Source organism: Carex rostrata, chromosome 4 (assembly GCF_964058835.1).
Source record: "Carex rostrata chromosome 4, lpCarRost1.2, whole genome shotgun sequence".
NCBI classification, from domain to species: Eukaryota; Viridiplantae; Streptophyta; class Magnoliopsida; order Poales; family Cyperaceae; genus Carex; species Carex rostrata.
The window spans coordinates 13,695,310-13,718,476 of NC_135921.1; the positions used below are offsets into that span (position 1 = coordinate 13,695,310).

Sequence of the window (23,167 nt, forward strand, 5' to 3'; positions counted from 1 at the left end):
TGATTTCAGTAAATTTCTGCAGTATTGAAATCAGCGGTTTTCAAGCCAACTTAATAAATAGTAAAAAAATTCCAAAAAATGTAAAATTTGGTCTTCAAGTAGATTATAATATAAATTAAACATCTAACGGTTTAGATTTGTTGTTTGGACATCAGAAAATAAAAAAAGCCCCGGCAGCACCTCCGACTGAAATGCTGTCGGCAACAATTTAGCCGTGCCCATATATACATATGTATATGTATATACATATGTATATGTATATACATATGTATATATATTATGGTACCCATAGCCGATACGTAAGTACCATTCGCCTCTTTTCAATGCACACGGCGCTATTCACCGACCTCAGGACCACACTCTCACCCACCACTTGCTCACACACCCACCCACACACATCCAAATTAACCCACACGCAGTAGGAAGTAGGAACAGTACTGTTCGCATTGCATTTATGGCCTTATGGGTTGGTTGTTTCAATTCTATCTCTTCTGATTCCGACTGCACCTCTACACCCAATATTAATGCCAATGCATTATTTCTAGGCTCCCGCTCCCTTCCTTCCCCTGCTCTCACCTTATCATCACTAACACAACCATATATATATTTCCATAGAATAAAATGCTACGCTCTCTCTGTTATGTCATAATGTCATTTCTATCTTCTTGAAAAGATCAATCAGCTGTGCGATACTCATCTGCTCTCTCTCCTGTTAATGATATGATCACATATATATATCTCTCCTCTTCACCTCCTCAGACTCAGAGCCTATCCTAGCTACATTATTTCTTTCTCGGCCCCACTTCTTTAACTAAATAAAAGAGAGAGAGAGAGAGAGAGAGAGAGAGAGAGCAAGCAGCAAACGAAGATCAATAAAAATAATGAGGAGACGAGGAAGTTGTTCTTTGTCTTTCTTCAATGCTACTACATTGGTTTTCTTCATCTTCTCCTCTTTGTCCCAATGTACCATCCTAGGCGTCAATGAGCAAGAGGCGGACAGGATATCGGCTCTTCCCGGCCAACCTCAGGTGTCGTTTCAGCAGTTTTCGGGGTATGTGACGGTGAATAAGGAGCATGGAAGAGCGCTCTTCTATTGGCTTACTGAGGCCATGGGTCATGCCGAGAGGAAACCTCTTGTTCTTTGGCTCAATGGAGGTTAGCTCCTTCATTCAATTTTTTCATGCTTTCTTTGTTTGTCTATCTGTTTTTGTATAATAAGGCGATAACGAAATTGGAGAATTGGAGATTGAGCTAGGCAGCTTGCCTACCTTGTCCATATATTGTCATAATATTTTTGTTTTGAAATACTAGAAAAGCTTCCTGATAATTAGTTACAAGGATAAGGAAATAATTAATCTTTTATATTTTTCATTTGTCCTATTTGTTGTTAACCAACTGCAAGTTTCATATATATTTTTATTTATATAAGGCTATAAGTATAATTCATTAAGGTTCTTCTTGCGAGCATATGTATGATTTTCTTTTCTAAATACTTTTTTTTTATAATAAGAATTCCGTTAATTTTAATATTTATTTTAGATGTTTCGTGGGAGACTTCAAGTATTTTCGTAAATAGACAAGACACATCACTATATTAAGTTTATAATCATATTTTTTTTTTGGCTCAATAGTTGTTTAATTATTTATTGGTTGTAAATAATTGGTTCTTTATGAGAACACGGACAACAGAAATAAATGATGTACGCACCTAAATTTATCATCTGGTTAAAAGTTTGACTACATGTACCATTTCATGTTGTCCTGTCTAGAAGTAGATCATCATATCAGAAAAGACTTTTACAAAGCCGAGTTTTTAATTCAAGCATTTGCCTTTCCAAAAGTTCCCTTGTCAAATAACTTTGCAAGAAGTTATGTTTTTAATACGGAAAATGCATATATTTTTATTGGGGGTATAAAGATCTCATTGGAAGGTTAATTTATGATTCTTTTTGTTCTTACATGAAAGATAGATTGCTTTTTCAAATGTAGTAATGGCTTAACTTTCTGGTTTTTTTCTTTTTCTTTTTTTTTGAAAAAAAGATACAATGTGATTCGCTTTTATGAACAGAATTTATATCATGTACAGTGTGACTTTACATACGCATAATAAATGTGCGCCAATAAAAATGGGAACCCTTTCAAATTTCAATTGCTCTGTCCTGTTGCAGAAACAGTCCACTTGTCAGAAGTTGGTTTAAATTTTACAGCTGGAAACAGACAGAAATGAAATTTAGCTTGAATCCTTGTTTATATATATATATATATATTTTTTTTTTGAAAAACAACCAACAGTCTTAGAACTTTTTCTAAGCAACTGTGCTAACTAATTCCCTTTCAAAAATTACTTTGGGTTTTATAACTACTATTATTTTCTTGTTCTTTTCTTGGAAATGGATGCATAATAATGCATTTCTCTTTCTACTTTCTTCGCTTCTGTATACTGTATAGTGTATAGTCTGTATTAACCCGCACGGTTCAATCCCAACATGTGAACTCTGAGCACTATTATTATTCCCTATCCAGTGTTGGTACAAAACTCCAATTATGACTGATCCTTTATCACTGTACCTTCACAACTTACAGTCCTCTCTCTGATTTGCTTTTTTGTGTAGTTAAAAAAGGGAAACCTGGATTAAGCCCAATAATTTTTTTAAGTGTGGTTTTAAATTTCATTTGTTTTTAAGACCCAACAAAATGACAACAATGATGGTTAATTCGTCTCATTGTCTGCACTCTGCAGTGGGATACTTTACCAGTATCTGCTGTTGATCTGTAGTTGAGTGTTATAATGGCATTTATTTCTCTATTACAGTTTAAAACTAGTATTTAGCTGTTCAATAAATTCTGGTATCAAACAGTACTGTAAAAACTATCATGAACTCCATTATGGAAATCACTGTACGTCGGCAGTTACAAAAAAAAAAGTGACTACAATATATATATATAGTAATAATAAGACTAAATAATAATAATATATCATAATATCAGACAGTGGCGGAGCCACCTATATCCAGGGGTAGGCAGTCGCCTACCCCTGGATTTTGAAATATGGTATCAAGTTTGTATATATTTGGTTTGGATTTGAGTTTTGTCTATTCCTGATTGAGTCAAAGTTCTCGATTAGTGAAATTGGCCGAGTCGTTACAATTTTGGTAGTCTTTCAACTATCTATTTTGAAATATTCCGACAAGAAGAAGGTTAATAAGAATGGTATGATAGTGGGACTACAATAAATTTGTTATTTTTTGTGAAAGGAATAGACTAAAATGTTTTATAAAGTAATATACTGAAATTTAATGTAATGTATTAAATTATTTTTATTATGTTTAACTATTCAAAATGAGCTGAATTTTAATAGAAGAGTCTTGTGAACTATACTTCAAAGTAAACTTTCAAAAAAATCGAGTTTTCAATCTAATTCGATGGATTTCTACCGATTTTCTTGATTTTAATTCATGGTTAATTACCGATTCCGCTTCCAATAAAAATTATTTAATAATATTTAATAATTTAAATAAAATAAAATAATAATAATTTATTTTGCCTACCCCTGATGAAAATCCTGGCTACGCCACTGATATCAGAGTAAAGCTAGGGTGTGATGTGCTCACCAAGAGGATATGGTGAGCACAACTTCAAAAGTATATTGGATCGACTTTAAACTCAAAATCCAACCCGTTGAAATCCATGTACTTCATGAGTGATGTATGTACATATAAAATTTTGAAAGTTTCGAGTTTATTTGCTACACGGTCAAGCGGTCAAAGAAATGATAAAAATTGAATATATAAAACAACTTATAAATTAAGTTATAAAAAGTTACTTTCTTTGACCGCTTGTCCTTGTAAAAATAAACTTGAAACTTTCAAATAATTTCATGTACATGCATCACTCATGAAGTATAAGGATTTCAACGGTTTGAATTCAGCATTTGAAGTCGATCCAATATACCTTTAGAGTTGTGCTCACCAAACCTTCTTGGTGAGCACATCACACCCTAGCTTTACTCCATAATATCAATATCACATTGCATTGTTTAACAGCTCTGTCTGCATATCTTTTTGTCGAGTGTGAGCTAGTGGGCTACCTTTCTTGCATATTTTTTGAAGGTGTCGTTTGGGGCCTCAGTGTGACAGTATTACACATGTTTGTCTCTAGAGTCTAGATTGCTTTTCAGTTTTGAATATCCAAATTCATGTGACTGAGTACTGAAGCGCTATCGCATGTATTGTTGCATTGGATATGCTGCCACCTGCCAGTAATGACCAACCGGTGCAGAAACACAACTAATACATAATTTTATATATATAGAAACTAATATAAAAATTTAAGATACTAGAAAGATTGGTCTAAGATTTTGATACAATAGACGGAACCTTACAAATTCCAACTCCAAACAATGAATTCCACCTAACCACATGTAATTGTACATAGTTGTCGCCGCAAGTGATCGGGATATAAGTATAATTTTGCAAAATCTTTTGGAACATGGAACATTTTGAGAACAAAGGTACCGAAATTCAGTGCTAATAAGGCGAGATTATATAAAGCTGCAAGGTTAGCCTTTTATCTTATCTTATTCCCTTTGTCTCTTGCCCTGTCATCATCACATTCTCTGATCCACCTATGACCTATCGATCCTCGCTGAAAAAGGCCACCGGGTAGAAAACAAAAACAAACCCGCTTTCAGATCGACCGTTTCTCTCTCTATTTTGCCCTTTCCGTTTAATCTGTGCCTCGGAAAAGCAAGAGCATCCAAAAGGCTGGGAGAAAAGGAGGGAAAAGAGAGAGAAGTGAGAACCTTTCTGGCTTTCTCTATTGAGGGTTTGACTCGGAAATGGCGTAATAATGAGTTATGAAGACCTAATAAGACTGAGGGGGTGGGGGAGTGCGGAGTGGGGAGGAGATCTGTGGGGTCTGGAACGGAGAAGCTTGGACCGCTTTGAGCCACGCGCGGTGTGAGGAGATTTGTGTACTGTCTCTTTCTCTGTCTTTCTTCTCTCTCTCTCCCTCTCTCTCTCTCGTGTTGGAGTGGCAATTTGGTTATGATGTCAATATTAAATTATTAATGATTTTAGAAAAGTACTTTTAACTTGGCCAAAAGTAAGAAAGGACAACATTTTGCATAACCGTCGTTGCCGTTGGTGTACCTTTTTTGATTTAATAAACACTTATTTTAATTAAGCTCTGTATAATTGTGGGTTTGGTCCCATTTAGGAAGTGCTTAGTAAAGTACTATGTACTTGTAGATGTTGTATACAGTGGGAGAAGAAAGGGAAGGAGGGACCAAAGATATTTTGTTTGGATTATGTGATGTCCCAACCAGTAAATTCTAAGCATCCAATGGCAGACAGTACTATTAATAAATACATAATTGAGAAGAGACAATTTTTGTTAGGCTAGATGTAGTTGACATGTCCATTACTTTGCCGACATGGCTATGTAATGGTAACTTCATAAGATTCTTAAATAATATATCAGAACAGCTGCTCTAAATATCTTAAGGATTCAAGTAATGTATTGTTTTTACCTTGTTTGAAGCAAAGTTGAATCTGTTCAACTTGTATTGTGGTCCCTGACCAACTTGACAATCCAAACATGTAGTCTTTCACTTTTCTTTCTTTTCTTTTTGGTCACTTGGTGTCTACAGTCCTCACTGTTGGGTTCCTCAGAAAATAAACCCACTCAACTGGGTCTTTTTTAAAACTTTCTGCGCAAATCATTTTATTCTCACTTTTATTCACATAAACTGGCAGATCTTTTCATCACTTTCAATTTTATTTGATGAAATACCCTGAAATACAAGCAAATCATATAAACTATTTATCTGTTAATCATTTAATTCTAACAATTAGTCACATAATTAACGAAGTTAGAAAAATGAACTGCTGTTGTTAATGTTAGCATTTGAAAACATTTAATACACAATACTTCCAAAAGAAAACATTCAATAAAAATATGAACTACAAAGAAATATTAAATGGGAATTAAAGCTGGTATGTTGGAACTTCCTCCCAGGTCCAGGTTGCTCATCAGTAGCATATGGAGCATCCGAAGAAGTTGGACCATTTCGGATTAAGCGAAATGGAACCTCTCTCTATCTCAATAAATACACATGGAATAGAGGTACTTTTGAACCTCTTTGTTGTACTACATACTAATGCAGCTTCGGCATTGTAAATTTTTGTTGCCTGTGATGGTGATAATTCATTTTATTGTTTTCCGTTTCAAAGAAGCAAACCTTTTATTTTTGGAATCGCCTGCTGGTGTGGGATTTTCGTATACAAACACTCCCTCTGATCTTAAGACTACTGGGGATAAAAGAACAGGTTAGTTATATCTTATACACTTGAATTCTAGGAGACTAAGCTCTGATTTGGGTATTTCTTTCATACTAGACCAGGCTTAGTTTGAACCTTTGAGGCTTTGACCAAGCATCCTTCTTTTCTAATTGTTTTCCCATAGAAGACAGTTAGTAAAAAATTGGGGTTTCCATGAGCCCTACTTGAAACATTTGATATATGTACATTTGGTGCCTTATTTAGTTAGGAAGTAACAATCGAGATATTATTTCAGCTCAAGATGCACTGAACTTTTTGATTGCTTGGCTGGAAAGGTTCCCGCAATACAAACATCGCGAATTTTATATAGCTGGGGAGAGCTATGCTGGTAGGTTTGTCAAACTTAATTCAATATGTCACCTCCTACAATTTCATCTCATGTGTTCCGATTGGACTTCATCTCATTATTAATTCTAGGGCATTATGTCCCTCAATTGGCGAAGAACATTGTGGATTACAATAAAGGATCATCGAAGCCCTTCATTAACCTCAAAGGAATTCTTGTGAGTACCATTTTCCATTCATGATATATAAAATTGAAATAAGAACTTACTATAAAACCAACAAGGTTTGTTATCATGATTGCTACCTGTACAGATGATGCATGAATGAAATAATTATGATGCTTATCTAAAGTAATGTTATTGGTTTGTTTAGGTTGGAAATGGTGTCACAGATAACTACTATGACAATATCGGCACAGTCTCTTACTGGTGGACCCATGCCATGATCTCTGACAAGACCTACCGCTCAATTCTCTCCTCTTGCAATTTCACCTCCTATAAGACTTCAAAGACTTGTGATCTTGCCCTCGACTACGCCATGAACCATGAATTTGGTGACATAGACCAATACAGTATCTACACTCCTTCCTGTGCTAAATCTAATTCTACTGTGTCTAGGCCAGTGATGCGGCTTAGAAACAGTGCTATTCGTAGGAGATCCGGTTATGATCCTTGTACTGAGAACTATGCAGAGAAGTACTATAACAGGCAAGATGTGCAAAGAGCAATGCATGCGAATACCACAGGTATCCCATACAAATGGACTGCGTGTAGGTTAGTATCATGTGAACTATGTGGGCATCCCGCTTTCTTTTTACATGAGAGGTGTTGAAGTCTGAAATTTTAACATATTTATGATATAATTTTAAACAGCGATGTGCTTATAAAGGCATGGTGTGATTCTGAGTTCTCTTTGCTGCCGACGTATAGGAAGCTGATTACATCTGGACTTAGAATTTGGATATTTAGGTGAGAGTAACTAGACTGAAAAAGGCATCATATACAAAAAAAAAACTAACAAAAATGAATTGTTTCAGTCATAAAATTATGTTAGTTTGAGAGCTGAATGATTTTTATATAGTCGTGATATTTGTTTACTTGCAGTGGAGATACAGATTCAGTAGTTCCAGTGACGGCGACAAGATTCTCAATTGGCCACCTTCGCTTGAAAGTTAAGATCCCTTGGTACCCATGGTACTCAGGTAGACAGGTATTATATCTTCTATTTTGAACTTCTCGCACAAAGTTCTAGCCTTTTGCAAATTTGTTCGACCTGGTTCAGCTTGATAAAAGGCATTTCGTAGTTTGTATTCTGTACCAAGCAAGACGTCCTGTTGTTTATTGAAAGAAAAGGCGAGAACTTAAAGACTCATGCCCCAGTAGGGTAAATTAGTTGCCTCCCAAAAGAAGAAGTGAAAGACAACCAATTTAATAGTGGCCAAAATTTCTAACCTGAGCTGCCTCTAAAACCTAACAGTAATAATCAATTATTAATTGAAGCTTGGCTTTGGTTGAATTCGCCATATGAAACACAATTTTGTGCATTGAAATTGCATCCAGTTTGGTCCACACTCCTCGAGTAATCTCTCTAGCGCCTAGGCATTAAATTTAGATTATAAATAAGCAAATCTTCTTAGCACGGTTACCATATTGGTCGGACCCTGCCTACCACTACTAAGCCATGTGTTCTGATCTTTGCTTTAAAAACAATCTAAATGTGTTCTTCTTTTTGACTTGAACAGGTCGGGGGATGGTCTGAGGTGTATGAAGGATTGACGTTTGCCTCCATAAGGGGTGCTGGACATGAAGTGCCATTGTTTCAGCCAAGACGGGGATTTGAAATGTTTCAATCATTCTTGGCTGCGAAACCATTGCCGAAGTCATAACATTTGTATTTTCTCTCATTGTTTGAATTTCGGAGGGATGGTCATTGGTCAAATAAGGGCTAAACTTGATCTCAATAGTAGGTATGGTCAGGGCAAATCCTGAGTTTACATGTGATTTGTAACATATAATGTCTGATTTGTTAACAGCACATTCACAATTGAATGCAGTTATCATTTTCATTTCTACCTTCCTCGACTATTGGATGATATATTTGCCGGCTTGTGCTAGTTCAGATTTCTTTTCATTTCTCATTGAGAAGGCAAATAGGCTGTTATCAAGGATCCCTCAAATTTACTGGGCTAATAATACATGAATTGGGCCGAAACATAAATCTGTATATCATTTTAAGGCCCACAAGATCCATAGTAATAAATTCAAATGTACTGGGCTAATGATACATGCATTGGGCCAAAACATAAATTTGTATATCATTTTTAGGCCCATAAGATCCATAGTAATAAATTACGCTGATTAACTTCTCCAGTCCCGCCAACCCGCCGTGGCTACAAACTCAACCGACCCGGTTCAGTAAAATAGCGCGGTTCAACCGTAGATCGCGCCGATGGAGTGGGAGGACAAGTGGTGGGCTGTCGACAAAGCCCAGCATATCCTCGCTTGCTTCCTCATCGTCCTCCTTGTCACCGCACTTACCGGACGGAGCCGCCACCCGTTCATCCGCCATCGGAGCACCACCATCGGCTCCATTGCATCCCTCGTCGCCGGGGCTGTGAAGGAAGCCGGTGACGAGATTGGCCTCTGGAGATCCGCTGGCGGTTCCGTCAAAGATGCCGCCGCTGATCTCCTAGGTGTTGTTCTCGCTTTGATCGTGCTTGATTTTTGGAAGAGGTGGGTTCGATTGACCCGTCAGAGGCGGGATGAAGATGAGGGGATCTCCATAGTCTGATTGATTTCTGGAGGTCAAGTGAATTTAGTTGGAGAGCTGCCCATGATATTCAATGGAATGAATCACCGAATTGGTATGTTTGTGTTTGATGCACAAAAAAAGAAAAAAGTCGAAAATAGATTTGCCTAATTAGCACATGCATGATCTTTAGCTCATTCGTATGGTAATCACTTGGTAACTGACAGTAACAATGCTCTGATGGTATTTGCACTCGAGTGGATGTGAATGTAGCCATTGCATTATTTATTGGGTGCACTTCAAAATATTTGGCACAGTTCAGTTTTCCTCTGAAACTGTTACTACTTTCTTGTGAATTTCATCAATTCATTTCTGCTGATCATACTTTTAAAAGCCTCAAAATGAGTTCGTTGCAGTACACTAGAGCTTTCTTTTATATTAATTTTGATTTTTGCATCTAAATACCGACATTATTTTGGAGTAACTGACACCAATTAGCCAAGCCTTTTTTTTTTTAGCATGTTTAATTCTAGTTGCTGTTCTCAAGTGACACAAAGTTAATTTGATAATGTTTTTGCTTTTCTGATATCTTGTTTTAATACCTTGTCTTTTGGAGATACAGAGCCTTTGTGCATGAAGAGGGTCGGGATTCGAAGAGCATTTGTGCATTGCTGATCAATGATTAAAACAGTAAGTTAAAATTGTAGTTTCTGAGTAATGCATAAAATGATTAGGAGTAATTTTGCTGGTGAAAATTTCCAAATTTTGATTTTGCAATTTGTTGAAGTTTGTAATGACTCTTGAATTTAATTATTACAGATTTTTTGTGTGATCCGACATTTCACAGGTACCCCATTGTGATGATTTATTAAGCTTGCTTTAACTAATAGATTCTCTCAGGTGCTTTTCAGTTTTGGACAGTGAAACTCAATTCATTTAATTTTGAGTGTAACTATTAGGACTATATTTTCAATTGCTTGCTTGTTTTTTTTAAAAAAAAAATAAAATAAAGATCGGATTAGCCTCTCACTTTATTATGCATGTTATATTCCGAAATTTTAAAACAATAATTAATTTGCTAAAACAATTTTTTACACTTAAATAAAATTTTTATTTCAATTAACGATCGATCGGATATTATCTGACTGACTAAATGAATCTAAAATTTCGAAATATAAATAAAATATCATTAATAAATATATAACACCTACAAATTTCATTAATAAATAAAATATAGAAAATTGGAAATGGTAATGGTAATGTTATACATAAAGATGTAGATATGATTAATATCAAATTATTCGACTCTAATTTGAGAAATAAAAACGTGAAATATTTGAACACATAATAATATAAATTTTATAAATCTCGAGTTATTATGAATTCTAGAAGTATGACTAAATAAATATTTATATATGTATATATGTTCTAATCGATGTCGAATAAAATTAGAAATAAATATTCACATTATTCGCACGAATTAATTGTAAAAATTATAAACTTTGATTCGAATTTATAAAAGAAACTTGATATTCAAAGGAGACATAAATTAATAAACAAATTTTATTTTTATGCTATTCCCTTTTTGCTTTCCGTCGGGATAAATTCACACCATATACAACCATGTATGGATATTTGTTTCTTTTGGAAAATCTCAAGCATTCATTCTTCATCTGGCACAAATCTCAAGGCTTGTTTCACATTAAAGAATTGGAATTTTTCATGGGATGTTTTTGCCGCGTTGTTTTCAAGGAAGAACACAAGTCGGCTGCAACTGCTCGAGAGGGAGCTGATGTATATCTCCCAAGGTGACAAGATTATAAGTGAGTATTTTCTTAAAGTAAAAAATTTGTGTAGGGAGATTGAGCAGTTCGACGCCAATGCAAAAATTGGCGATGATAGAATGCGGCGGATAATCCTGAATAGCATGAGGCCGGAGTATAGCGCCTTCATCACGGCAATTCAAGGATGGGCGACGCAACCAACCCTGTTGGAATTGGAGAATTTGTTGGCCAGTCAGGAAGCTCTTGCCAAGCAGCTGGCAAGTTTGACAGTAAAGCACGAAAATGAGAAGGCTCTGTATAGTGGTCGACGTGGAGAGTTGAGCAAGGACCGGTATCGACGACAACCTAAGACGGAGAAGGCTTGTCATGAACAATGCAAGAGATGTTCATGTTCAGGGGGGGAGCTCCAAGAGGCCAAGAAGGCAAAGGAGCCGAAAGTGGTGAATACCGAAGTAGAAGAGTGGAGTGCTACAATTGCGGACGACGAGGGCACTATGCGAGGGAGTGCCAGTTCAAGAAGAACGAATGAAACTTTGTGGTGACCATGAAGGAGAAGGCACCAGAGGAGGTCCCAAGTGAAGAAGAGTGGGACGCAGTGGCGGCTGTTGCGATGCAGTCGGTGACCGACGTAGAGGACATCGAAGAGGCTGATGAGCCTGAGGATGAGGAGATCGACTTTGAGTCATGGTTCTTTGAAGAACCAGTTGAAGAACCGGTCGAGAAGGAAACCGGAGTTGTAAAGTGCGCGGTGGCTGATGAGAAGAAGCCACAAGAGAGCACTGAGTTGAAGGCCATCACCAAGGAGGGTGATGATGATGAGATGACACACAAAAGTGTCACTGTTATGGAGAAGATTACAGGACGAGAGTTTGTGCAAGAAGATGCAGCTCGTCTGATGATCTGTCGAGAGAAGAAAGCTCAACAACAATTTGTGTCAAAGCAGTGTGAGAAGAAGATTCCAGAAACTTCTCTTGTGAAGATGACTATTTTGAAAAATCAACCGCAGACATCTGAGCACCTTCGAATTCAGAAAATTAAAAGAAACAACAAGAAGTATAACAATCCAGACAAACGCGGAGTATCAAAGAACAAGACAGCATCAAGTCGGTGCTGAGGGGGAGTGTTGAAATTGACCAGCACCGAGGCCTAAGCCCATAATCCAGATTATTCAAGAAGTCAATATTCGGTAGTATAGTCTAGAATACCTTGAATAAATTGGAGTATAATCTAGAACCATCTAACCGACTTACATAGTCATTAGAAGAAAAAAATATGCTAGAACTAATTGAACCGACTTTAGACACCTATAAATAGGTGAAGGTTTTGTAGAGAAAATTGAGTGAGAGTGATAAGTTCTTAGTCTACTCCTCTCTTCTATCTAGTTAATATTTAAATATCTCTCTCTTTCTACCTCTCTCTCATCTGTTGAGGAAAATCCCTCTTTTGAATTCGATTTTGTATTGAGATTGTGCATTTCTTGCTGTTGACTATTCTTGAGGCATTTCTAGAAACAAGCATTTTTATTTTGCGCATAATCGATTTAGACGGCTATGACGCGAGCCGAGCTTGGAACCGGCCGTTTTCCCTCTCCATCTCTTCCCTTGCCTAATTCGGGTAATTTTTGAAATGCTCGTTTATTTGATCGGAATTTTGCTTCATTGGGTTTGTGATATCTCGCAAACTTATCTATTTTCTGACCCGTATTTTGTACCAAAATCTGTGTTTAAAATTGTCAAATCGTGTTTATTTCATTGAATATTTATAGAATGTGGTACTACTGCAAATTTGTTTATACTTTGCAGAAAATGGGCAAAACCGAGGAAGAATCTGAAATTCGAAGGTTTATACATGGTCCATGTACCTTCTTATGTAGACCGTACAACCCTCTGCCCAACCACAGATACGACCAGGACACCATCCACACGACTTGTATATGATGCTGAAATTTCAAGACTTGAACTTAAAACAGTCATAACTTTTGACTCGTAACTCCGTTTCAAGTGTATGACCACTTTTCGGAAAGCTTGTGAGAAGATATACAATTTGAGCTAAAAACACAGGCACACAATTCGTGTGGATTTTCACACGGGCCGTGTCAAGCATGTCCGAAAATAGATCAATAATTTGAAAATAAGGCTAATTGAAGGAAGGTCGGCCAGAAAAGCTTATAAGTGGGATTTCTTGCACCAGAGACCTCATTCTGGAGCAAAGTAGAGATTTCTAGGTTTGGGAGAAGGCGGCTAATCTTGGAGGCGAAGGGAGGAGGAAAACGAGAGTTTTCCGATGATTCATCTTCTTCTTCTTTCTTCGAGTTTTATCATTTTTTCTTGTTTTATTTTCATCTCTTTTATATGTTTTAGAACCATGTTAGAGAAGATTCCTTAGTTTATAGGATTTTGATGTAATCGAATGTTTTGTTTTACATCTTAGTTATTGAAATTTTTGTGTTGAAATTTGTGTTTGCTTGATTGTGTTTGATTTTAATTGCTTAGATTAAATTGTTTGATTTTTATTAGTTTGCCACTAGATGCATGATCACATCTAAAACACATTTCAATCCTTATAATCTTTCAACCAAACTAAATACATGAGCTAGGTTTAGTGATCCGAAATGTGAAACCAAATAGTAGCCGAAAGGTGAATATTTTCTCTTATCGACGGATAAGAGATTACCTTTAAAATACAAAACAAGCAACTAGGTAATTCGAACCAATATACGCAAGTTGAGGTCTAAAACCTGACGAGAGCAAATATTGCAATTCCATACCAAGTTAATGAACCAATATACGATAGTTGAGGTTTATAAACATTAGGTTTGGTGAGCAAAACTCTACACAACGGAGCATCATAGAAAAAACAGTAACTGCTGCATTCACTCGGGGGCAACTCGGACTGTGTACACGGCCCATGTACCCTAAATCCCTTTTATGGTGGAATCACTTCTACATTTAGAATTGTCTAAAAATAACAGTTTTGTAAAATACTTAATAAATAGTAAAAAAAATAAATTAAAAATAAAAATTTGATTTTAAATCACATTTTTATATAGATATCATTTTTAATGGTTTGAATCGACTATTTAAACTTTAAAAATTACAAAATTAAATTGTTATAAGATGTAATAACTTTCAAATATTGTAAGTGGATCTCTCCTCGTTAAAGTTAATAAAATATAGACGATAGTCACGCACGCACATGGGCATATAATAGGACCTAAAATAGAAGTTGAGAAGTTGGGCATGGCATTGCCAAACAAAAAGGTGTAGCAAGATTAGTTAAGATAATGAGAAAAATGGATCAATTAAGTTATTAGTGTTATTCAGACAAAAGATAGCAAAAGATCATCATGTGACCGAACAAGACCAAAAACTTTGTACGCACAATATGCTTCATGCGCTCATGCATTTCATAATAATATTTAGATAACTATTTATAATTGAGCGTGCACAAATTTAATGCCAGTCAATGTCAACTAAAACACCTCAGGTGGAATCGCCAAATTAAAAGAATTTACTAATTTTATATATAGAGAGAGAGACATTTGAAATTTGTTAAGGTCATAGTTGATTACCAAAACCTTTATACCGGTGTTGTAAATAACAGTATAGGTTCGTCGGACGAACAGATACCGCTAAGCGATTAATCGGAAATAATTGAGAATAATTGATCATACATGGATAAAATCAGCCAATTAATTAGAAAATTCTTTAACGGTTTAGTCACCGCCAACGACTAATCTAACGATTAATCGACTTAAATGGACTTTATTTACAACACTGCTTTATACTAACTGTCTACTAATATGTTTTTGCAATTTTAAAATTCAAATAGTAAAAAATGTTGCAAAATATAAAATCTAAAAAAAGTGATTTTTAAAAATCAAATCTTAATATGGAGAACATACTGAGCACTTCAAATTTGACTATTTGAACTTTGAAAATCGCAAAAACAAAGTACCAAGACCTTGTTTTGTATAAGAAATTGGCTAACATCAAAGTGACATGAATATAATTATATGAAAATGTGCTTTGTTTTGTATATTAAACAGAGTAGGTTTTGCAATATCTTAATAAAAATAAAGCCATTCTGCTTTAGAAAGGGGAAGAATATTTTGTAACATGAACCCCAGAATGTTTATTATTGTCGTACGTAAAGCCAAAAATATCTGCTCAAAGTTCATTTATTAATTTGTTTAGAATTGTTGAGTAAAAGATTAGAATTTCGATTCCCAGGTACCAATCAGCACAAATCCCTGGCAAACTAGATTACCAGAACTGTTAACCATACCTAAACTACCAAACCACAAATGCAAAATAGTAAAAATACAATAGGCTTGAAAAGATAATCAGAATAAATTCTACATTACTGTCATAAAATCTTTGTTTAGAAAGTTCAATCCATGTAATTTACTACCCATGAGAAAATCCAAGCATTTAACTGAGGAAAAAAGATGCACATAATTATCCTTGCATGAGAGAGAAAGATCAAGTTAAGTACTCATGGGCTCAGGTACCGAAGAAGAGAGGATATCAAGCAAGGAGTTAATGGGCTCCAGTTCATCATGCCATAGAGGCAATGTATCTCCTCCGTGGAATTTTCTCGTGACACCTTCAGCATTAATCTGCAATAAACAAAATTTTACATCGCAGCTATTCATTATTTTCATGTCTAAAACCCTAATTGCATGACCTACAGGGAGGTGGGGGGTGCATAGAAGCACAAAAAGAAAAGACTTACAGTAACAGTACGGACAACACCTCCACTTGCACCATCACGGGCCATGGCTAAAGATGCCGCCTTTATCACCAGTTGCTTTTGTTTAAAAGAAAATGAGAAAAAAACACAAAATATCAACATTAAGTTATTCATAAAATTGGAGGCTTCAAAAAACAAAAACAGAAGTAAAATGTAACAAGTGCATTTCATTTCATACCTCTGCTTCTTCATGAGTCATCCCTTCCTTCCACGCTTGATCAAAAAAACCATACAAATAGCTTGAACCCGAACCTGTCATTGTATCACATATTCACATCTAAGATGTATGGCACATGCACATGAATTAAACACTCCGAGAAAATATAAAGAATTGACAGAAAGTCAAATAAAACTCCATAAATGGTGCCATTATACCTCCAATGGAAAAGGGTTGCCTTAAAATGGTACCACCAAGTGGTACAGAATAAATCTGGCCTCCTTCATACTTGTCCCATCCTCCTACAATCACACCAGCTTGAAGCATGTTCTGGCAAGTCAAACGTATTTCCATTAAAGAACTTATTTTTTCGGTATCTTACAAAAAAAAATGATTAGAAGCAAAACATTTTTCCAAGTATTCCACTTTAAGCCAACCCAATTTTACCAATATTTTGCCTCAAACAATCCCAACTCTGAAACTACAAGTCCACATAACCCAATTAAACTGCAACCAACTATCACTTTGGGAACTGAACAGTAGATAAGACCAATAATAACTATTATGAAAAAAAGAACATAACAGAAGTTACTTAACTGTGATCATCTCGTACAAACCAAAATTTAAGTGGAAATATAAATAGATACTAGAACATGCCAATATAGTCCTTGCGAAAAAATATATATATATATAGAGATAGGCTAATGTGCTTTCGGTAGCATATGAGTCGAAATACACGGTCCAAATTTGAAATTTCAAAATTCAAAAAGTCGATCTGAACCGTTCATCTTGTTCTCCATATTAATATGTGCTTGGAGACCAAATTTTACATTTTTCTGAATTTTTTTACTATTTATTAAGCCACTTGGAAAATTGCTGATCCAACGGTGGCTTAACAAAACAGTAAAACCGTTGGATTAGCGATTTTCCAAGTGGCTTAATAAATAGTAAAAAAATTCAGAAAAATGTAAAATTTGGTCTCCAAGCACATATTAATATGGAGAACAAGATGAACGGTTCAGATCGACTTTTTGAATTTTGAAATTTCAAATTTGGACCGTGTGTATTTCGGCCCATATGCTACCGAAAGCACATTAGCCTATCTCTATATATATATATATTTGTGTAAGTCAATCAAAGTGGAAATGTAAAACTACCTTGTTCTGGTATGAAAGCAATCTGACAAGGTTGGCTGCTACTTTCACCGTTGCCGGTTGCCCAAGCTGGATTCTGTAGCAATCGATAACATTCAGAGCTAGTTAGACAGAGAGACTGATGTAGAAATAATAGAAAGAACAAAAAAAAAACATTGCACTCTCCTAAAAAAAAGTTTCTCAAGGGACATGTAGTAGGAGGTCCGGGAAACAGTTCAATTTCTAAATTCTTAACATTAAAAGGACAAATTCTAAAATTTAAATCAAGTGACGTGAAGTAGGAGTTTGTAGAACCTTTTTAAAGAAATCAAGGGAGTAAAAGCAGTTCAATTTCTAAATTCTTAACATTATAAGCCAAATTCTAAATTTAAATTTTGTATACCAAAAAACAACCAAAATTATGGAAAACAATAAACAGATGTGCTATGGTCCTTTATGGGCTCACATAACTTATAACAAGCCCATCTAAATACCATGTGATTTATATCTGTCCATATTTACAGCAAGCTCGCAAACTTACACGGCCAGCTAAGAATTAGGACATTTTGGTAATTATCAAACCAAAATTTAGTTAATTTTACTTTCATGAGAAGATACTATGAGCATTTAGTTAATTTTACTTCCAAGCAAAAAAATACAATAATGTAAGTTAGTTGCACAGATGAGAATATTCAGCGCTATTTGCATGTATACATATAACCATTGTATGTAATTTGCATGAAAGCAAACTAAAAGAAATTGACATTGTCCACCAATAGTTCTTTTTATAAAAGGTCAAAGCTATGAAGAATAATTAAGATATATATATATATAGAGCTTACGTGTGTTGATGAAGAAAGTAGCGAACATAATCAGATATAACTTGGGTATCAGCTGCCTGAAAGACAAATGATTACATTATATTAAAACAAGTAAAAAAAGAATATAATGTATTGTTATCAAAGTTCCCCAGCCGTTAGACAACTTCTGATCAGTCTAATTCAGTCAACCTTCAAATGTGCATTCAAGCCTTGAGATGTATTTATAAAATTGACTCATAGTTTACTATAATTTTGCTTAATTAACACCAACTTAAGCAATTAGTCAAAAAAATATATATACTACTAAAAACGCAAAAAGAAAGCAAATGAACTCAGTACTTTGCACCATCAGACTATTATAGTGTATAACTGAAAATTCTAAAATTTAAATTTTGTACACGATAAAAAACCCCAAATTATGGAAAACAAAGAAGAGATATGCAATGGTCCTTTGTGGGTTCACATAACTTATAACAAACCCACCTAAATACCATGTAATTTCTCTCTGTCCATATTTACAGCAAGCACGCAACCTTAAACGGCCAGCCAAGAATTAGGACATTTCAGTAATTATCCACAAATAAGTCATGGGTTAAAAGGACTTGTTTGTGAAGATTTTAGAGTCTTGGGGACTTGTTTGTAAATTTGTAAGGGGTTTCAAACAAGTTTTGGGCTTCAAATATGATTTGGTAACATTTCAGGGACTTATTGGCAATTTTCCCAGTGCTGAGGGCTTGTTTGTAATTTCCAGAAGGGCAAAATTTCCTTCATGCACATAAAAATTTAAGCAACATTTACACTTTTGTCTCTGTAAGCTACAAAATGGTGACTCTAAAGCATAATAGAAAACATGATACAGATTTCTAAAAGAAAGCCTTTTACCGATCCCGATCTACACACGTAGACATTATCAGTAAGCTGTGTGATCTTGTCAGAAGCCCGATTAGCCACATACATACCTAGATAATCATCAAATCAAGTGAAATATCAGAAAAAACAGGTGGAATTAGAGGCTATAACCTAGAAGGAAGAAGAGATTTCAGAAATAGGAAGATGAGATGCGTACCAGTGCTGGTTCTGGAATCGGCGCCGAGTATCACACCGCCGTTGTAAGTGACGCCGATGATGGTGGTCCCCATAGAGTGGGGAGCAGAGAGATCGAGATCCATCGCGTAGGTAGAAGAAGAAGTAGATAAAACTCTAATCTGACCTGAGAGAGAGAGAGAGCAAGCGCCTGCGCGACAGAAAGAGAGTGAATAATTCCCCTTCTTCAAGAAAGGATCGTCTTCCTTTTCTACAGGGCCATTTCAGCGATACATCTCGTAGTCTCAGTTCGTTTAGCAGGAATAGGCGGCGAGAAAGAAATGATAAGCCCGTTCGGCCCACATATCATCACAGGCCCATAATAAAAAACTTAGGATTAGCTAGTTCGCCTCTTATACTGAAGAATCTCCAAGTTGGTCCGCTAGCATTCCTTGATATACTTTTCGTTGTTCTAATTTCTGTAATTCTGAAATTCATTACGGTAACAATTAAAAGGAGGAGAAGCGAAAAAGAAGAAGGAGAAGAAAGTTAGGGTTAAGTCTGTCGTTTTGAGAGTTGGAGGCGCTACCCTCCGCCCTGCTACCTCTCGCTCCGCCTCTGTTTTGCTGCCCCTCACTCTGTCCACTTACTGAGGAGGTTCTCTTATCGTGCCGAGCTGTCGAGGTTCTTCTTTCGAGCCGAGCTGACAAGGTTCTCCTTTCGAGGCGACAATTCATCAACTACTACCACCTCATTTCTATTGAGCCGACGCTTCCACTTTGGATCTAGTCGCGGCTCATTTACTCCGCCTCGTTTTACTCCGTCGTCCTCGTCACGATCCGTCGGCGGCGATATGGACTTCTCGTCTCCGCTTCCTCCGACCCCGGATTGTGCTGAAGACCACTTTTCCCTTCTTCGTGACGGTACTTAGTAGCATCGATCTCCTTCTTGTCTCTTCTCTTTATCTATTATAATTATACTAATATCATACCCGTGCGTTGCAACGGGGACATATTATAAGAAACAAATATATATCAATGAAAATAATAATTATTTAAAATTAAAACACATGTTAATAGAAAATTTATATGATTATGTATTTTTAATTAACTTTAATCGTGATCTTTGACAACAATTTGATGATGTGATGATTTTTTATTTTAAGTACCAATGATATCAAATAATAGCTCGATTCGAATCTAATATCAAATATCATACAACAATTCAATATCAACATATAATATGATATCAAAAAACATAAATAAAAAGTGTTATCATGTGTATGTATAGGATATATACACACACACATATTATAAGAAAAATATATATTTACACACACGTTCTAATTTATATTCTTCTTTGTTTCTAATTTAGAAGACACACACACATTGATATATTCTATATCGGAAATATATTTTAAATTGCTCACACCAATATGTATAGAAACAAAGAAAGAGAAATAAGGAAATAAAAAAAAATTCATTGTGATCCGTATAGAAACGAAGAAGTAAGGAAACAATAAATAAGAAAATGGAAAGTGGAGTTTTCTCAATTGAAGAGGAGAAATATAGAAACAAAAAAAATAAGGAAACGGATAAATATATGCTAAATTTCAGAATTTATTCAATTTTAATTGTAACATATCGTGTGGCAACATATGTGGTGGGTATGTTTTTAACTAAATTTAGACTTTTATACATAAAACAGATGCTTTTAATCAAAAGAAGACAAAATATGCAATTGGAGAGCTGAGATCAAATCTGAAGTTTCATCTCTTAATCTTAGCCGTTGGCGGATCGGACACCCAACGTGCTTAATAATATAATAGATATATATGTGAATAAGGCACATGCTTTATAGTTGATGCCGATGATGAGATTGCAAAGAGTTGTCTCCTTCCTCCTCTCTTTCTTCTTCTTCTTTCCTTCTTCTTTCTCCTCTCTGAGTGGTGACTGTCCCGGTCTAGTTGATTCAGTTTCTGGTCTGGTTTGATTCAGTGCTCTCTCATTCTTCCTCTCTTAGTGGTGATTGTCCCGGTCCGATTTGATTCAGTGCCTCTCGGCTGCGCATTCCTCTGGGCAGCGTCGATTTTGGAAAGAAGAAGACGTTTCGTCCTTAAGGAAGGGTTACATATCACATGCAACTCAAAAATTATTGCTGTGTCTACATTCTCAGAGAAGAAAATCGGAAGGCCCACCTACTTGCTAGACCAATTCGCATTCTCTGACTTTATGTATTTGTTATTTTCTGACATAGAAAATTAGATGATTTTACAAGTAGGTCAATGTATATGTTTCATGCTTTTTAATTTAAACAACATACCTATGTAATAGTTACATTGTAAATTGTTGGATCAATACAATCGCCTACGGGCTTTCAACCAAAAAAAACAATTAAAAGGAAAAAAGTTTTCTATCAAATTACCAAATTTATAAATGAGAGGGAGAGAGAAAAAAATCGATGGGCCCTTAGCTCGTCATCAAACTTTCTCGGTGTCGAGTGAGATTCATATTGCCCTTGGCTCGTCATCAAAAATCGATGGATATGCCTCTAACACATCTAGATATATCTAGAATATGTGTGTCCAGTTGTCCACTATGCACCGTGCATACAACAAGTACAGCATATGGTCCACCATGCACCGTGTCAGAACCCCTGACCTGAGGAGAATCAAACCCCTGACCTGTGGCAGGGTATCCACACACAACATTATCACTGTGCCACTTCGCGTTTGTTGTTAGAAGACAGTATCTATTATATATAATATACTTAGTTATAATTTCATATTTTATAATTTAATTATATGAGGAGAGATCGGATGACACCGTTTTTTGGTGATATCGGATGACACCGTGCATTTTCAAAGTCTAAACAGTCGATCCAAACTGTTCAACTTGATAGATATGTTAAAATGTGCTTGCAGATCAAATTTTATATTTTTTTGAATTTTTTTACTATTTATTAAGATGGGTACAAAAATTCAACGGTCAGAATATAGCAATTTTGTTAAATACTTAATAAATAGTAAAAAAATTTAAAAAAATGTAAAATTTGATCTGCAAGTACATTTTAACATATCTATTATGTTGAACGGTTTGGATCGACTATTTGAACTTTGAAAACTTTGAAAATGCACGATGTCATCCGATGTCATAAAAAAACGGTGTCATCCGATCCCTCCTCTATATATATATATATATATATATGTTCGCGTGAAAGCGCAACGCAAGTTTCGGTACGCTTGGGGGCGTACCTTTTAAAACCGCGGTTACACCTTCCGATTAGGGTTGCAAGTGTACAACCCTATCGAGGAGTATAATCGGGTATCGATCCACAGGGACGGTTCCTTTATCTAGATATTTACTTATCTCGACTAAAGACTAGAAGTGAGAAAAAGGGGTTTTGGTGTTTAATTTTCCTAAGGAATCAACTCAAGCAATCACACAATGATATAGAATAGTAGATGTGCAAGAAAAGGTATAAACTGTGTTTTGATTTGGGATAAAAGGTGTTTCAAGGGTTTCAGACTTCATCTCTGATTTGCCTCTAGTGGTACGGCCCTTACCAAGTTGGTACGGCCAGGCCGCACCAACCTGGTATGACCAAGCCGTATGGGGCTTGGTACGGGTAGGCCGCACCACTCTTGTAAGGGCCGTACTGGTTTACCAGAACAGAGCTTACAAGTTCGAGTTGATGCATTTCTTGCTGGTACCTCGTATTAAACTCTTGATAAAGGTTCAATTGACCATACCTAAGGTTCCTAAACCTCAACTCTCGTTTGTTGGTTCAAGATCTAAGTTTTGGATTCAATTCTTCACCTTCTAGGGTTTCTAAACCTCAACTCTCGTGTTTTGGTCCAGATCCTCTAGTTGATTGATTGGAGATCTAAGGTAACCTCTAATCTGTCGATTAGAGGAGAATTCAACCTTTCGGCTTCAATTCGATCAAGTCTACCTAAAGGGATTGGTTTGGTTGAGAGAAGGCAATGGTCACATGACCTTGTTAGGGTTGATCTACCACTATAGGCACACCACATGCAATCACAGAAACACAAAGCAATCAAGAAAAGCAAATTCACAATCAATTCAATCACAAGAGTTCATACAAGATCCAAATCAAG

General features: G+C 35.8%; 3 protein-coding genes and 2 non-coding genes across 6 annotated transcripts; 2 read left to right on the forward strand and 3 right to left on the reverse strand.

The window, feature by feature from the left end:
- The first annotated feature begins 579 nt into the window (after positions 1-579).
- Positions 580-8,688, forward strand: LOC144553507 (serine carboxypeptidase 24-like). Its single transcript, XM_078301694.1, has 9 exons — positions 580-1,155; positions 6,019-6,126; positions 6,234-6,329; positions 6,577-6,669; positions 6,759-6,844; positions 6,999-7,399; positions 7,499-7,594; positions 7,730-7,835; positions 8,368-8,688. The coding sequence occupies exons 1-9, from the start codon at positions 882-884 to the stop codon at positions 8,509-8,511; spliced, it is 1,404 nt and encodes a 467-aa protein (XP_078157820.1). The 5' UTR covers positions 580-881; the 3' UTR covers positions 8,512-8,688.
- Positions 8,689-8,959: 271 nt separating this feature from the next.
- On the forward strand, positions 8,960-10,260 carry LOC144552550 (uncharacterized). 2 transcript variants are annotated; one of them, XM_078300515.1, is made up of 3 exons: positions 8,960-9,489; positions 9,991-10,064; positions 10,194-10,260. In XM_078300515.1, exon 1 carries the CDS (start codon positions 9,075-9,077, stop codon positions 9,414-9,416), a length of 342 nt encoding a protein of 113 aa, XP_078156641.1. In that variant the 5' UTR covers positions 8,960-9,074; the 3' UTR covers positions 9,417-9,489; positions 9,991-10,064; positions 10,194-10,260. The 2 variants fall into 2 exon arrangements, with proteins under 2 accessions (XP_078156641.1, XP_078156639.1); XM_078300513.1 differs by having other exon boundaries at positions 9,997-10,208.
- A 5,240-nt stretch (positions 10,261-15,500) lies between these two features.
- On the reverse strand, positions 15,501-19,302 carry LOC144553508 (proteasome subunit beta type-6). Its single transcript, XM_078301695.1, has 8 exons — positions 19,091-19,302; positions 18,907-18,983; positions 18,046-18,101; positions 17,228-17,300; positions 16,289-16,400; positions 16,092-16,165; positions 15,896-15,970; positions 15,501-15,779 (listed from the first exon to the last, which is right to left on the reverse strand). The coding sequence occupies exons 1-8, from the start codon at positions 19,191-19,193 to the stop codon at positions 15,648-15,650; spliced, it is 702 nt and encodes a 233-aa protein (XP_078157821.1). The 5' UTR covers positions 19,194-19,302; the 3' UTR covers positions 15,501-15,647.
- LOC144553658 (small nucleolar RNA snoR103) lies at positions 17,641-17,745 on the reverse strand. Its single transcript, XR_013511426.1, has one exon. It is a non-coding gene; the product is annotated as a small nucleolar RNA snoR103 (small nucleolar RNA).
- LOC144553657 (small nucleolar RNA snoR103) lies at positions 18,459-18,563 on the reverse strand. The gene has a single exon (XR_013511425.1). It is a non-coding gene; the product is annotated as a small nucleolar RNA snoR103 (small nucleolar RNA).
- Positions 19,303-23,167: the final 3,865 nt, after the last annotated feature.